Below are 17,044 nucleotides of genomic sequence, written 5' to 3' on the forward strand. Positions count from 1 at the left end.
TAATTTCCTACTTCGAGGTGGCCCGTTCCATTACAGCAATGACTGACAAGGAGCTGTTACATTACATATAGGGTATATGAAATAACATTCTGTAAAGTGACAGTTCAAATGTTTACCTTATCTCAGAAATATTTATACTTGAGCTCTCTAAAATGTATTTTTCTAGGAATATCATTAACTTGATAACTTAATATAACACTTGTGGTGCCATGGCACTTTGTTAAAGGGACAAATGTCACATCCTGTCCTGTTCTGCGGAGTTGTCTGGCCTTGGCTTCTGGTATCCAGTACTCTTTTTACAATTTTTGTTTAGTTTTTCTTTTTTTTTTTTCTGGTTTTCTATTCTATGTCTGGTTTTCTTTATGCTGGGTGATAGATAGCCCTAGGCACTTGGAATTCGTGGAGTGGACCTTGCAACTTTCCTGACCTGTTCTGTCTATGTTGTGTTCTGCCTGGTCGGCATGCAAGAGATCCTGTATCTGAACCAGTCTGCTGGAGATGGCCTCCTTATTTTTGTCTTGGAGGAGGTCGAACTTCTAAGCGGTACAGTGGTCGCTTCAGGTGTTCTCTTGTGATGCTCGGTTCCTGGCTTCGTGTTCTGGTTCCTGTTTTGTGGCAGTGCTCATTTTCTGGAGTGGATCTTCATTCCTGGCTGGTGGTTCGTTTTCCAAAGGAATTAAAGTAGTTCGGAATGGCACTGTGAGCTGCAAACTACTTTCCTGCTGTGTCGAGGAATCCTTGCCTCCGGTAAGTCTTGAGGACTTAGTTGCTGGATCCTCGCTTCTTTCCTGGTCTCTGCTGGAGAGCTGCTTGTCGCGCCCGGAGGTCGCTTCTTAAGAGGGAGTTATGTCACATCTTGTCCTGTTCTGCAGAGTTGTCTGCCCTTGGCTTCTGATATCCAGTACTCTTTTTACAATTCTTGTTTAGTTTTTCTTGTTTTTTTCTGGTTTTCTATTTTATTTCTGGCTTTCTTGATGCTGGGTTTTCTGGGTTCCTTCCTGTATTCCGTTCCTGGAATTCCCAGTCTCTTGGATTCCTTTAAATGTTTGGTTTTTGTTGCCACACCCGTTCCTTTCCCATTAATCCTTTTTGTTTCAGTTGGTTCCTGCAGGCAGTTGCTCCAAGTCCTCTGTCCATTTCTTGCAGGTAAGTGCTGTGTGTGTTTTAATATTGTTTATTTAGTCATGCATATCTAGGTAGGAACCCACCATAATTGGAGTACTTTGAAGCAGTGGTGGGCTGCATACATCTTGGCCATTTATGTATGTCTAAATCTCCAATGTTTATTGCACATATTAGTACTTAGTTGTGTCTCCTCTTGTTTTGCCTTGCATCTCTGGTCTTGTTTTATTTTGTCTTGTATTCCCAGTTCATGTACAGTCCTGTTCTGCCCTGTTCTTGTTTCCCTCATGTCTTGTGTACATGTTCTGGGTTCTGCTTTCTGTCCTGCTCCGGTTCTGAGTTCTTCTAGTCTTGTCTTGTTTTCTTGTTTGGTACCTGTTCTAGTCTTGCCTTGTTTCTGTACTGGATACATGTCTGCTGCAGAGCCCCCCTATCCAGTTCCTGGGAGGTCTGCATATCTAGCTCCTAGCTCTTGGGATCCGCAGTAGCTGCAGCAGGGCCCTGGTATGTGGCCGCACAAACGCTGGTGCTCAACACCAGGGGGCGTGTGGTTACCCTGCACCAGGCCCTGATGGTCTATTTCCATGCTGAGACTCCCAACATCATCAGGCACTCAGGGGTCCCGGTTTTCGGACCGCCATCCATGACAACAATAAAGGCATCCAAACCCAATGAACTGGTCTGGGTACAGTGGCTATGCAGTGTTAACCCTGCAATGTAAAACACTGCTGTTGTGTAGGATTAAATATATATCTAGGGTCTGTCTCCCTGACAGCTATTAGAGGTGCTTGAGAACAGAGTCAGATTCGGTTGTCAACCACATGTTGCCCCTAGAGAGCATTTGATTGGTGCAATACAACGGTATGCTGTTAAAGGAACACTATAGGGTCAGAAATGCAAGTAGTGTTAATAACACATTTAAGCCCCCTGACCCGTGCTTACCCCCTTAAAACAAAAGAAAGCTTACCTTCATTCCAGTACCCTGCCCTTGGCTGAGATCATCAAAACGGACTATCTAAGCCAATCCAATGCTTTACCATAGGAAGCATTGAGGGCTAATGCGCCCTATCCTCCCAATGTTTTCCTACCTGGAAGAACTGGATTTGCTTAGCCAGGGAGGCGGGGTGATTACAGCAAAACAAGTGTGGTGAGGGAGTAAAGGGAAGTAAAACTCATCTTTTAAACCCTCATGTGGGGATGTGGGGAGAGGACACTAAAATAGGTAGGGTAAACCATAAAACTATAAAGTTAGGAATATTTATTTGTATTCATAATGCTATTGTGCTCCTTTAAGTGAGAGAGAGACAGGTATGTCTGTGAATAAGTGGCATAACAAGTAACATGTTTTAAACAGTTAAACATAGCTGTCCATGAAAGTTTATAGTTTTACTAAAATCATAAAACATTAGTTTACCGTTGCACGATTTGTGGCTGCACAGTGGCATGTATTCTGTGATTTGAACAGTAAAAAAAAGCAATGTCTATATTGATCTGTCATTCCTTCTTTGAATAAATTGCAAGTTGCCATTGATCTGTCATTGCAAGAACTAGGAAAATTGCAACACTGTATTGATCTACCAGTTTTCTTATGAAGAAAAATCATAATATTTATTGATCTTCAATTCATACCTTGAAGACATAGCTCTAAGTGACAATAAAGCTATTTTCAAGACTTTTAACTTCAAGAAAATCTTGAAGAAGAAAAACAACCATAATGATCACATCAATAATGAATGACAGAGCATGGAAAATGCACCTCAAATGCCAAAGTCACATATAAGAGAAGAACAATATAATGAATTGCAGTAGCTTTAAAAGTAGTGCAGTGAATTAAATTGCTTTTTAGTTTAGCTATTTATTTCTATTTGCTGTGCAAAATGATTTTAGAATACATTAAAAATCCTCAGTTAGATACACTATAGTAACCAGAACAGCTACAGCTTAATATAGTTGTTCTTGTGAGTATAGTCAGTCCCTGCAGTTTTTTATTTCTGTAAACACAACCTTTTTAGTGAAAAGGCAGTGTTTACATTGCTGCCTAGTAAAACCACTAGTAGCAGCCACTCGGACGGTGTCACTAGAGGTGCTTCCTGGCATTCAGCGTCTCCACGCTTTGCATGGAGTCGCTGAACTTTCCCCATAGAGATGCATTGATTCAATGCATCTCTATGAGGAGATGCTGATTGGCCATCATGGCGTTTTGCCGTGCGTGTGCATTAGCCTCCCAATGCTTTCCTATGGGAAAGAATTGGATTAGCGGAGATCATCCGTTTTGATGATCTCAGCCAAGTGTGGTGCTGGAATAAAGGTGCGTTTTCTTTTGTTTTAGGAGGGGAAAGGCAGGCTGGGGGACTAAAATGTGCTTTTAACACTATAGGGTCAGGAATACACATTTTTGATCCTGACTCTATTGTCTTGTTTTAAATATTTTTCAACTGTTGGAGCAACTCACCTTTTCATTGTCTGTAGCTATTTTGATTTATGCATTTTATATATTTGCTCAATTTTTTTGAACAGGTGTTGGATATCTGGCACGGAATACAGAAGTTAACGCATATCATTTATTTATATTTACATACAAAGGGACAAGAGTAAAGAAATGCAGTCAATAATAATTATCTGAATTGAATAGAAAAAAAAATTCAAAGCATTATTTTCAATTAGTATTTCTAAACTATTGAGCTTGCCTGTAAGATACAATAATTCAAACCATACACTATCCATATGAATGTCTGTATTTGCATTTCATTTGTCAGTTAGACACAGAATATTCACCATTGAAGCCTTTTGCCTGACAGACATTCACAAGTTCAGTGTGATGATATTCGTATTCTAACATAATTGTCATTAAAGCAATAGTTCTTTTTAAAAAAAAAAAAATATTTCGTTTTTATTGTTTGTTTCAGTACTTGTATTACAGTGCTTTTAAAACTGAATATATAACAGATATACATTATAAACATCCTACCATGGCAGAGTTTAACCACTAGTTCATTTTTTATGTTCGGTAGTTCCGTTCTTTATTTGTATTTTTGTATCTCTCTTTGTAAATGTAAAAAAAAAAAAAAAAACAGTTAACTTACCTGTAACCTAGTATTGGGACAGTCTTCTATAATCCTATAAGCATTTGCTCCAACTGTGAGATCATCAATCATTGTGATGATTTTAATCCAGTCACATGCCTTGCAATCGCTACACTCAGCCGATCCAATGCTTCACAAGGTGAATCATTGAATCTACTCGTTATCATGCGTTCGCTACATGTGCAGAAATTGATTTTTGGATGTTTTAAGGAGGAAGTTCCTCAAATTTACACCCACAAGAGGCGTGGTTTCATACAAATGTAAACATTGCCATAAAAGGGACAGCACCTATTCATCATAACCATTGATTTTGGGACCTAGACTGTCTCTTTAAATGTATAGGTGTATATATGAACAAAACATACACATGCCTCACAGTCTGGGCACACTGCTATTCATAAAGGCAAATACACACATTCAGGCTCATACATAGACACACACTCATAGACAGAGGAAGATTACAAATTACAGCAATTAAATTCATAGACACAAGGCAGCTCAATAAAAGTATTGCAATCGTGAGATGCACAGAATAAACACACAAGTAATAAATCAGAGGTTTTAGTGATGAATCAGAATATAAATAGATTACCTTCAACTCAACAACTTGCGAGGTCACATGCCACATGAGGTTCTCGCTCAGAAACTTTATTCCGTATGGGCCAAGCAGTTCTGCCAAAGCTTTCATCTCTGCAAAAGAAAATAAAAGGCAATGAGTATGTAAATGGTCCAAAGAATAAGCTAATTACTACTTTATATTCAATGTGTTCACTATTCATCTATTTAATTACACACTTAAAAAAGTTAGTTGGTTCATTAACTTGTGTATTTCCCCTTTTATTATAACTTGTATCTATTTTTTTTATCAAGGACCTCGATGGTGGAGGGCAGTGGCTAATATCCTGCCACCACAGGAGGCATGAAATCTGCAAGCCAACGGTATCTTTCTATTTGTAGCTGTATCACCAGAATGTAATTATATCACACATCAAATACCTTTTGCATATTAATAGTGGGAACATGAGTTAAAGGTTGCCATTGTTAAATTAGCTTTGAAATGTATTAATTCTGTAAAACAGTAGAACTTACTGTTCGCTAGGCCAAGAGAATAGTTTTGGTCCAAACAGCAACAAGTCGGAATTAGAGCCGAATGGGTGATCGGTCTAGTTTCCAAACTTCAAGGTGATATGTAGGCGAATCACAAAACCAGCAAAACACACAAATTACCAAGCGTGTTCATTTTGGTTTGTGATTCTGAATTCTACCCATGGAGTCAAAAAAAGACACGATTGAGGAGAAAAAACATGACTGATGGCTAAGAAACAGTTACATGTTGATTTTATGCACAGATCAAGTAAAACGTGACCATTAGAGGCATAAAAAAGGAGGAGCAGTAAAAACAAACAAACCTATATGTAGCGGAGCTCCCAGTACCCCGGCTAGGTACCTCCGCCAAGGACCACTTCCTAGCTGGAACAGGGAAAAACCTCAGCACCCCAGTCACCGTGGCTTGACCATGGTCCTCCTGGAGCCTGGAACAGGATAGGGGACTAGCTGCATTCCCTCCCAGGGCCTGGACGACACACAGTCCTGGGAACTCTAGTCCTTACAAGGACTTTCCTGCCGAATCCTCCACGAGCTACAACAAGGTGCTAAGCAGTGATTATAGTCCTTCCCCTCCCAGGGGAGTGTGAGAGGGTTACATTAGAGTAAGGGGTGAGACAGAGTAAGAGGGGGGTGACATTAGTGTAAGGGGGTGACATTGGTGTGAGAGGGTTACATTCGTGTAAGGGGTGTGACAGCAACTAGACGACACATAGTTCAGGGAGTACAATTGGTTTAATGCATCCAAACACAGCCTTTTTATACACAGATCCCAGGAGGGGGTCTCCATTGTCTTCACCACAAGCCACTCCCAGGAATCTTTGGGCCTGGGAGATAATTGCGTTAAAGACCGGTAAGCTAATAATCTCCCAGGAACAGAGAGGCAAAACCAAAAAAATATAAAAACATAAAAATACCCCAAAACATCATAAAAATATATAATAACCCCACAAACAATACATCTCTAAATAGCCCTGATCTGAGCGCCCAAGTTATCCAAATAGTGCTCAGATCCATGCAGTGTAGAGAAAACGCCACCGTGTTAAAGTTCTGACCGGCCGCACACGTAGTCCTATGCCCAAAATAGTTCCAGGGCATTTGGTGCTTTTGCTGGTCAACTTACAGGAGCTCCTGTAACTGCAATACGGGGTGTTTCTCCTGTTTCTTAGGTAGCATTTGCTCCCATTAGTCTCAGGCCCCTTCCCTTCAAAAAGCTCCTTCCTGATGGATTTCAACGTTGTTCAAAACCGCGTACCAAGTTGTCCGAGACCCGCACGAACACCTCATGCCGAAAACAGTTCTATAACATTCGCGGCTAGGTCCCGCTGAGGTGACCGGGAATCCATGACAAAATTAGTTCAAAATTAGTCGCGGCTAAGTACCACTGGGACTGTTCGTGGGTTTGGTTCATGCGAACGGCCGCCAGAGTACCAGCGTTCGGTTCTATTTGCATGAACCAGGGGCACCCACGGAAAGCTGTTAATCGCGGCTGGGCAGAGTAACTCCCAATCGGTGTCCCAGACCTAGACCATAGTCGGTGGGCAGGAGGCCGGCTTCTACACTCCTCCAAGAGTCTGTGGCAAACGTACATGGCAAGGAGCGTTTGTCACACTATATTTATATATCTTTTTCTCTCTATTGCTTACCTTTTCTCACTTAATCTGTGAACCAAATGGAGGGACCATGACCCTATGATATATTATGTATATACCACCTTTCCCCGAAAATAAGACCAGGTCTTATATTCATTTTTCCCCGAAAAATACACTAGAGCTTATTTCGGGGATGTCTTATTTCAGGCAAAAACGTTAGGAAGCATGTGTTAGAAAGTAAGTCTATGTTCAGGGGAATTCACTAGGGCATCGAATCCCATGAATCTATGTTCGGGGAAACTTTCCCAAACATAGATTAGCTTACTTGCGAATGGAATCCCGCGAATCTATGTTTGGGGAAACTTCCCCGAAAAAAAGATTAGTTTAATCGCTAACGTAATCCGGTAAATCTATCCCAGACTAGCGACTAGGGCATAGTTTCGAAGTAGGGCTTATATTACGAGCATCTACCGAAAATGTGCTAGGGCTTATTTTCGGGGGATGTCCTGTTTTCAAGGAAACAGGGTATTTTGCAGTACACTGATTGTATCATGTGCATTCCCTTTTGGTTTCATTCATTTCCCAGATCAATTTTTTCAGTACCAAAATTCTGCTGAGCCGGACTTAGATAAGAGTCGAAATTTGGCCATTCCGAAAAATGTTTTAGTTCTGAAAAAATGGTTCAGCCAAACTGAATTTTCAGTATGTATAATAAGTTCCAATGGTTGCTATGGCAACAAACTCTAGGGGGAGGACACTGCCGCACAATGCACTGCTGTATCCTACAAAAAAGTTAATGCTCTTTCTGTCTGTTGAGGGTTTTATAACCTAATTTTGTCTTCCGAAACAATGTGTTTCATGCTTTTATGACGTCAAGGGTTAATTGTAGATATATCCTTGTTATTCTAGACAGAAGTTAATGACTGTATGTATTTTGCTAATTTTTTACCTAATTAAAGGAAGTAGAGTAACCAGAATGTAAAATTAGTGTGCTCATCAAAATCAGTATGTACTGTACATCTGGCAAATCTGCTACATTCCTAAAATGAATTTAAATACTTTACTATATCTCCCTATCATCATGGCTAGGCATAAAGTTATAATGTATCCTGTTGAAAATAGTCCTTATTTTTGTACTTTTGTATTTACCATGGTGGAAGAAGTGCAAAATTACTGTACAAAAATATATGCACTCTTTGCCCAATTTGTTTGAATTTGCTACAGAAACTACATGCAAATTTAAAGGAATGTCAGGAATACATGTTACTATTGTGTTTAACTGACTATTTAGGTCCCTGGCCCTGTGAGATCTCATTGAAAATGTGATTTTGCTCACATTTTTTCCCATGCCGTGCCAGTCTCGCTACAGGTGGGCCTGCCTGACCCCCAACTCAATGGCTGAGATCATCAGTCTTCATTATGTCAGCTAATACAATGCTCTGAAAGCTATTGCACATGCGTGGCAAAACACCACACTGCACCAATCAGCATCCTTTCATAGAGACACTGAACACCAGTGCTGACACAGGAAGCACCTCTAATGACTGTCTGACTGACTACCGCTAGAGGTGTTCCTAGGCAGCAATATAAACACCTTTTTGTACTCAGTTTGTAGGGACAGGCTAAAGACACCAGAACCCCTACATTAAGCTGTGGTGGTTCTGGTTACTATAGTGTCCCTTTAAGACCCAATGGGTACCTAATCATTGTATCCATAAAATAATATTCCCTTTTAATCAGCAGACTCGAGTTCAAAGAGAGGCACGTCCAAGATGAGTTACTGACTGTACATTAGAATGTAATAAGTTTATGTACATTTTTCGTACATTATGTTAATGCTGCTGATTTGACTTTAGGCTTGTTATATTCCTGTCACATTATCAATACTTCAACAATATTAATTATTGCACTACTAGCTCTCAGCAGTATTTTATATGGTGTTGACCCATATTATATGTTATCTTTTACCATTATAACTCCTTACCACACCTAAAACATCTGAATATTCCTCAGCATTTAGTCCCTGCTCTCCACTCATTTCTCTTGGTAGATCGACAAAGGTTCTCATTGTTGGAGAATACACAATTAACCCAGTGCTGGCTTGACGAAGAAGACATTCTAGATACCTATGAGACAGAGGACATATCATTCATTAATGATAACTTAGTTTGTTTCCACAAAAAAAAAAAATCATGTAAATGAAGCTAAGACTGGTCTTGGCCATAGGATGGTGGCCTGGAACATGAACGTGTGAACCTAATCAGGGGAAAAAAGTGGCAGCATGCAGAAATGGGCATGAAATTACGGGGATGAGAAAGTAGTTATGGTTAGCTGGAAGGTAATGTGACTGTGCGAAAGTTAAAAGTATTTCTGACAATATATGGTTCTGTGATGGTTATGGTGCAGCTAATAGGATGTGGTGGGTGAGAAACAGAGGATCTGAGCTAAATAATGGGGTTGTCATTGGGAGAGGGGGCTGACAGAAAGAGGAATGATGTAGGAAACATGAGGGAGCTAAGAGACACAGGATTAAACAAAGAGAGACAGACATTCACAGATCTTTGGCAGACTGTTCAAATTCATACTCAGAAATAGAGTGCTAACATAGGGATTCTATACGCAGGCATATCAACTTTATACTAACAGGAGTGTTCAAAGAATTAAAATGATGTAATAAAAGCCCCTTACCAATTTGTATATAATGAAGTCATGGTGTGTTCCCCGTTTATATCAGTTGATTGTGTCTGTTGCAGTAAAGTGCTACGTATGATCCTCGTCACATCAATATTTATCATGTGCCCAATGGACTGTAGAGCGCAGAGGTAAGAACGCATCCCTTGTAGAACCTCCGAGGGTCGTTGAATCTCTCTCGTCGTTGGATTCCAGTTCAGCATACTGACCAATGCCCTGAAATACATGGCCCAGTTAGAAATAGCATCCAAACGTTAGAAGAACAAGTTATTTTGTATCTGCTTCAGATTTTATATAAAAAATACAAAATGGTATGTGAGCGCTCCTAAAATAAAATACAATAAAATAGTGACCACTGAAGCACTGTATCTCAATCAATATATCAAATAATAAAAAAAATATGACCTGGTAGCAACACCGGGTTAATATAAATTAATAAGTGAGTAGCATTAATAATATTGCCGTGTGTCAAAAGTATAAAACCTTATTTATTGAACATAGACACAATGTAATAGCATCAAATCAATACTGCAAAAGTGTATATACACCGGCAACACAAACAGTCCAGAGCAGGTGTTTAGGAAAAAATATAAACACAGTGTGGGGCCTCCTAAACACTGGTAAAATGGCTCCTGGTGAAAAAATTGTGCACATATAAAAAAATATATATAAAAAATAAAAAGAAAGATAAACAGTCCCCCAGCTCCTGCACTGTCCCTGTCAGGGGGAGCTCATAAACCAACCAGGCTACTGGGTCTGGGCTAAGGGGGGGTGGTAGCAATGGTGATAACCCAGAGTAGAAAATATTATATAAATACCCTGGGGATCAGCCAGAGCCGCTTACCCTGTTCGCCCGACTGCCGAGTGAGGTGAGGGGAGCACGCCAAACCCTTAGACATGAGACGTGGACGAGTGAGCGATCCAATCACGACAGCTACCACAAATCACAGCCGGACAGCAAATGAAGGACCGGAAAGAAGGTACAGCGCAGAATAACGGGAAGACTGTCTACGCGTTTCGTCCTTACTAGAGGACTTTCTCAAGACCAAGTTCTACTATCCCCGGACTGGGTATATATACCCTCTCTTAAAGTGGTCACAATTAATTGATTACATGTCCATAAGTAAAGGGAGCAAATTACATGTCCTAAGGGCTGCTTCAGATTTTGCTGTTAAATTAAAGGGATACTATAGGCATTAAAACTACTTTAGCTTAAAGAAACAGCTGTACTGCTTAAATCTCTGCCATTTAGGAGTGAAATCATTTTGTTTCTGTCCATGAAGCCCCCTTCACTAGTTGTGACTGACACAGTCTGCATGAAAATACAAATGGTTTCATTTTCAATCATATGGTTACATCACTATTTACAGGAAGTGTTTAGGCAGGCTGTGCAAGTCACATACAGCGAGGTGTGACTATGTCTGTATAAACAAAATAATGTAATTCTTAAATGGCAGAGATTAAAACAGTGAGACTGCAGGAGCATGTTCTATGCACCGAAAATTGCACCAGTAAAGGAACACTATAGTCACCAGAACAACTACAACTTAATGCAGTTGTTCTGGTAAGTATAATCAGTTCCTGCAGGAATTTTCATGTAAACACTGCCTTTTCAGGGTAAAGGCAGTGTTTACATTGCCCCCTAGTGACACCTCCAGTAGTCACTACTCAGATGGCTACTAGAGGTGCTCCCTGGGGCAGTGCTGCACAGAGTCCCGCTTCCTTGTCGATTTCAGCCAATCCAATGCTTTCCCAAAGGGGAATGTCAGCATGAAGGTGGATCAGGGTGGGGCTAACATTGTCGCTGGAAATAAGGTATGTTTTAATAACTTTTAAGAAAGGTAAGGGGGGGGGGCAAGCCACCTAAATGGTGGTTTTAACACTATAAGTTCAGGAATACATGTTTGTGTTCATGTAGTGTTCTTTAAAGCTAAAGGTGTTTATGTGACAATAGTTCCAATGTCATTTCTGTTAAATCCTGATCCGGCCCTTAAAGCCAGTGGTGGAACCACCAGGGTTATAACAGTCACTATTGCGACCAGGCCATGGACTTCTGCCTATCAAGGGGATCCTCTACCAGCTACTAATAAACTTCTGATAACATGTGAAACCTGCTATTGCCTTGTGTGTGAGCTTACCTGTTTGTCAATGAGCTTGCTTGTGTTCGTCTTAACTTTCTTATGTGCATGTGAGCTTGCCAGTATGTGTGCAAGCTTGCCTGTGTGCGTGTAAGCTTTCCTGTGTGTCAGTGGGATTGTTAGTTAGTTTGTCTGTGTGCATATTCATTAGCAAAATAAATATGTTTGTGTATATATGTAGGACATACTCCTGACTAAACTACCAGGGTCCAGTAAGAGTAAAAATCTGTTTTAATGCTAATATGAGATACACTACGCTCACACTCAATCACACTCAGACATCTCCATACACACTCACACTCTGACATCTCCACAACAATCCAATTCAGGCAGCCCAGAAAATCCCACTTAGCCAAACTCACATATACATGTTACATCAACCAACCACCACAAACACACTCAACCACCACACACATCCAACTCAGGTGTACTGCGTAGGGGGGGGAGCAACAAAGATGGGGTTTCTTTAATTCTTCTACTGGGGCACAGTGGTTCCAAGGTAAGCACCTGCCTAAAGCCCTCTCTATAAACACTGCTTTCACATTTAGAATATTAGTCATGGTCAATTTAGAAATAGGTAAGATGGTGATTTGGGAAAAACTTGTAGTAAATGTGCCCTGTAGTATAAAACACAGCATGTAGCTAAATTAGATATTTTAAATACTCAAGTTACAGAAGTTTATTTCATTGTCTTATTTGCGATTCAGTGCTGTGGAATATGTCAGAGATTTATAAATAATCTATGACTCATAAAAATGATGGCCAGTGTGCACAAATCAAAGAAAATGCCAAAGTTTTATGATGCAAAAGAAGCATCTTGTTCTCCATAAGAGTGTGGAAGAATACGATTTCAAGTAAAACTGCAACACGCTTGTAACGATTGCAGCAAGTAACATCAATCTTCATGGCATCCTCGTCACCCATAAAATCAGCGGTACAAGTTCTTGCTACTTCAATTTAAATACCCTTTACAGACAGTTTCAAATATAACTGTCTGAAGTCAAGGCTGATGTATAATCGCTGAAGCTGCCCGGGGCCGTTTCCCAGTCTCCTTGTGTTAATGCAATACATTAAAAAGAGATTTTTAAATGATTGTGAGACATTGTTACAGGGAAAATGTGCAATATGTGGCTGCATATAATAATAAAATACAGATTGTAAAGACTAGTCTTGTAAAGTCTGGCAGAGAAACATCTAGTATAAGGCATAGGCAACTTTTGGCACTGCAGATGTTTTGGACTACACCTCCCACGATGCTTTGCCTGCATTATGTGTGTAAGAGTATTATGGGGGATGTAGTCCACAACATCTGGAGTGCCGAAGGTTGCCAATCCCTGATTTCTAGTTGCACAGTCCTTAGAAATACATACTCTTAATTAGATCTATTTAAAACAACAACAAGAAAAAATACTAGGTCAGGGAATGTGCCTTTTTGTTTGATTCTTAAAGAGTATTTTTTAATATAAAGGCTACTTGCTTAAAGCATTCATTGATCTGTGAATAAAACATTCATACTCATTCTTCAAAGGGCCAGTAAACTATTTTTTATAACTGTCTTTTTTTATAGAAGTCAATGTCAAAAGCAAAATAATTCAGAATGAGGATAAAACAAAATGTACGGCGTTTTATTCTATGCTGGGCCTCGCCATGTTTCAGTGTGAAGCATGCATTCTGTTGGGCTCTCTGGCAGTGATCAACTCACATAAGGTTATTTTCAAAAGTGAATTTCAAATGTAAGGTCAAAAGTAGAAGTCTAACTCACTATATGGAGAAGCTGAAGTAGAAGTCTAACTCACTATATTTTTCCCAGTTTGACTATTTCGACTTTAAATTTGAAATTCATTTTGAATTCATGTTTAATTTTCAATCTAGTAAATAATCCCGAGAGTGAATGATTCCGTATAATATGGGATCAATAGGATCTAACTAGGGCACCTTTACTAGAGTCCACCCAAAACAAGTTGGCACATCAACACGATTACATTCTGAAGTCAGTACAACGAGTTCTTCTAAGATTGTGTTTTTGTTCTCTTCTACCGTTACAATATCTAATATGAGTAAGAACTGTAATTCATGTCCAGTGAATGTATCATATAATTCCATCACAGATGTGGCAGAAATAACTAAAGGAGCAATAGTTAGAGACCCAATCGGTTAAAGGGAAGTTCTTCATCATCAGAACTCCCTCCTTGGAATAGGCAAGTATGAGGAAACAGAACACGATGTTCCAGTTTGGATCCCTCAGCCACATAGTTTTCTATTATAGATAGGACTACATATATCAAGGCATAGCAGGTGCTATTCTGGGTGCAAATTGTTGAGAGCCATTCCTTTGGTTTCCATGGTGATTTGTCCTTTATCACTGTGCCCCACAATAGCCAATGTTTTTGCCTTGATAAAGCTCTGTTTGCATTTGATATTATACATACCGGCCGAGTTTGACCTCTAAGTGGGAGCTGAGGTATTCTGCCGGTGTGACCACATGTTCAAACACTGTTATACTTTTGATATGGTTTAAAGCCATGGAGAGTTCACACAGTGTCAGATGTATCTTGTCCATACTGTGAAAAATGGAAAAACAATTTATAACAAACAATTACATCATGAACCGATAAAGCATTTATTTTAGTTTTTCAAAATTCACTTTTACGCAATCGATTCAGTTAAATAATAAGATTCTGTGAAGGCCATTTTGAAGTCCAAAGTCACAAACGAAAAGAAAATGATTATTTTATTTCCAAAAACAATTAAAGCAACAACACTTTTCTGAGCCATTATCTCAGCAAGTGTGCCAGGGACAAGATGATTACAATATCTGGTACTGAGCTGGTAGAGAGCATGTTAGTTATCACATGCCAAGTTTATTAGATACAACTGGAATGTGTTGGCCAATGTCACAAGTTTAGTGATTACGGGGTTCTACCATTCAATAGTCATATCGAATGTATGTTTATCAAATGAACACTCAAACCACTAAAAAGTGGCAGAAGTGGCAAATGAACATGGTACAATAGGATGCAAAGTCAGATGAGAGGGAAATGGCACGGCAGAGGTTTTTACAAGACCAAAAAATAAAAGTCTAGAAATGATAGATACAATGGTAGATAGATAAATGATAAATGAAATGAATGTTGACCTGGACCCTCTACTTTTCTCACGCTATACATAGTGACCACAGGAACCCAAACGCTTACAAGCGCCTTGTCACTCTACTTCCACTCCCACTTTTTTTTATATAGAAAACTCACTAACATGGTTAATAGTCCTAACACTTGTTGTTTACCTCTCTTATGCACTTCGTCCTATAGATTATGGTCTAATTTTGATCTAGACTTTGATATTACCTTAACGTTTGTGACATTTATTTGTTGTCTTTTTAATACCCATCATATAGTGCTGCAGAACATGTTGGTGTCATATTAATAATAATAATAACAGTGATAATAGCTGAACTCACGTTGTAGTCACACTGCGGTCTTTCCTCTGACTCTCAGCTCCGGGTTTTTCCCTTTCTGGTTCACCTTTCTTTGGTGGCGGTTTTTTCAGTTTCTTGTTTCTGGCTTTGCTTATTGTTGCAGCGCAATGCTTTGGGAGCAGCTGAAAAACACAGACACAATAAAATAACAGACATATTCATTCACCTGATTGTCATAACTATAATATTTCTTACTGTTCCTAATATATACGAATGATTTATAAAAAGATTATCTGCACCCAGGATATACTTGTAGTTTATATCTAAATTACTGCACGCTCCCCCAATTGAGTCTTGCTAATGGTATATAGCGAAATTACTGCATCCACTTGCACATGACTGTCAGGACAATACAGTGGGCCAACACGCAGAATTAAGTCAAACACAGACAAATAATAAACTGGTAGGCAGGGATCATGTGGTTCCAAAACATGCGTGCTCGCAGATGACTTGACAACGCACGCACGTCCGCGTGAACCCGTACCCCGGAGGCTACAAAAGACAGCGGAATTGCAGCAGCCAATGTCCTTAGGAATCATGATCTGGCCGTGATTCGCTGTTTCTTTGGTGAGTGTATGGGGTCAACTGAGTGACCACACCGATCGGGTGCGGTCACATGCGTCCACTCATCAGGAGCCGTGACAATTACCATTTTCAGCTAAATTACTACACTCTCCCTGGAAATGACATATACTGATCTTTTAGAACAAAATGACTGCATTATCTTGCAACTTACAAGGTTAGTTGGAGCAATGACTAGTGTAGTGAATGTCATTAAAATTTTACATTTAAAGCCAGAGTAGAGCTCCAAAAGAATTACTTAGTGAATTGATCCAGCTCAGCTGTTTTGACCTTAAATTTTAAATTCACCTTGAATTCTCACTTTAGTAAATAAACCTGTAAGTCATAACAGCAGTTTATAGTTAGATCACTGCTTTCTCTTGAATGCGACAGATATACTAATGGCTTATTGCCACTCTGTGGCACTCTCCTGCACCTGAGGTGTACCAATACTGCATATACCTACATTATTATTTTCTATTAACAAATTGGTGCAAAAGATTTAAAAAATCCATATCTTATGATTTGTAAAATAGTATCCAAGAATGTATAAACTTCAAATAGTTGCAGACGTCATAATGCTTTTTGAATATTACAAAAATGTGATTCGTGCGAACAATTTGGGAAATCAGATAGTAATTATAATCATAAAATATCTTCAAACCGTGAAATGAAAACCAATTTGCATTAAATTAATGATGGAAAACACAATGCATGACTTTACTCCGTAATTAAAGGAAACGTTTGTGTATTAGACCAAGTGTGACATCTGATAATAAAAAGATTTTCTTTCCCATATTACAAATACTAACCTGCTATAGACATAGTTAGGTGATAATTAGTGTCCTTCTCATCAGTGTAACTTAACCCCTTAACCCCTTAACGACACATGACATGTGTGACATGTCATGATCCCCTTTTATTCCAGAAGTTTGGTCCTTAAGGGGTTAAGGACACATGACGGAAATATTCCGTCATGATTCCTTTTTATTTCAGAAGTTGTGTCCTTAAGGGGTTAAACAACCAGTTTTAAATTAGAGTGCAGCACTAAACTCAGGAAAGGAATATCATATAAAGCATTGCTTTTCCTGCACAAATAACATACTGAAAAAGTTGCCCTGAAGTATGTCCTCGCCCAGGATGACATGTGGGCATGGCTGAAACTTGCTAAATACTTACCAACAATATATATAATATGAATGTCCTATTAACCATGCCATTGTGCTGGATAAGAGACAGAGACACAGACATATAATGAACACCCTGATGTGTACAATA

The 17,044-nt window shown here is 39.4% G+C and overlaps 1 protein-coding gene across 1 annotated transcript in view; it reads right to left on the reverse strand.

Moving 5' to 3' along the window:
* Nucleotides 1–17,044, reverse strand: part of NCKAP1L (NCK associated protein 1 like) — a 168,798-nt gene that overhangs the window by 93,525 nt on the left and 58,229 nt on the right. Inside the window, exons 19-23 of the mRNA XM_063428368.1 lie at nt 15,188–15,327; nt 14,160–14,291; nt 9,590–9,808; nt 8,891–9,027; nt 4,798–4,895 (exon numbers count right to left, since the gene is read on the reverse strand). Coding sequence (XP_063284438.1) covers nt 4,798–4,895; nt 8,891–9,027; nt 9,590–9,808; nt 14,160–14,291; nt 15,188–15,327 — 726 coding nt within the window. The remainder of the gene's footprint in view (nt 1–4,797; nt 4,896–8,890; nt 9,028–9,589; nt 9,809–14,159; nt 14,292–15,187; nt 15,328–17,044) is intronic.

Source organism: Pelobates fuscus, chromosome 1 (assembly GCF_036172605.1).
Source record: "Pelobates fuscus isolate aPelFus1 chromosome 1, aPelFus1.pri, whole genome shotgun sequence".
In the NCBI taxonomy this organism is placed as follows: Eukaryota; Metazoa; Chordata; class Amphibia; order Anura; family Pelobatidae; genus Pelobates; species Pelobates fuscus.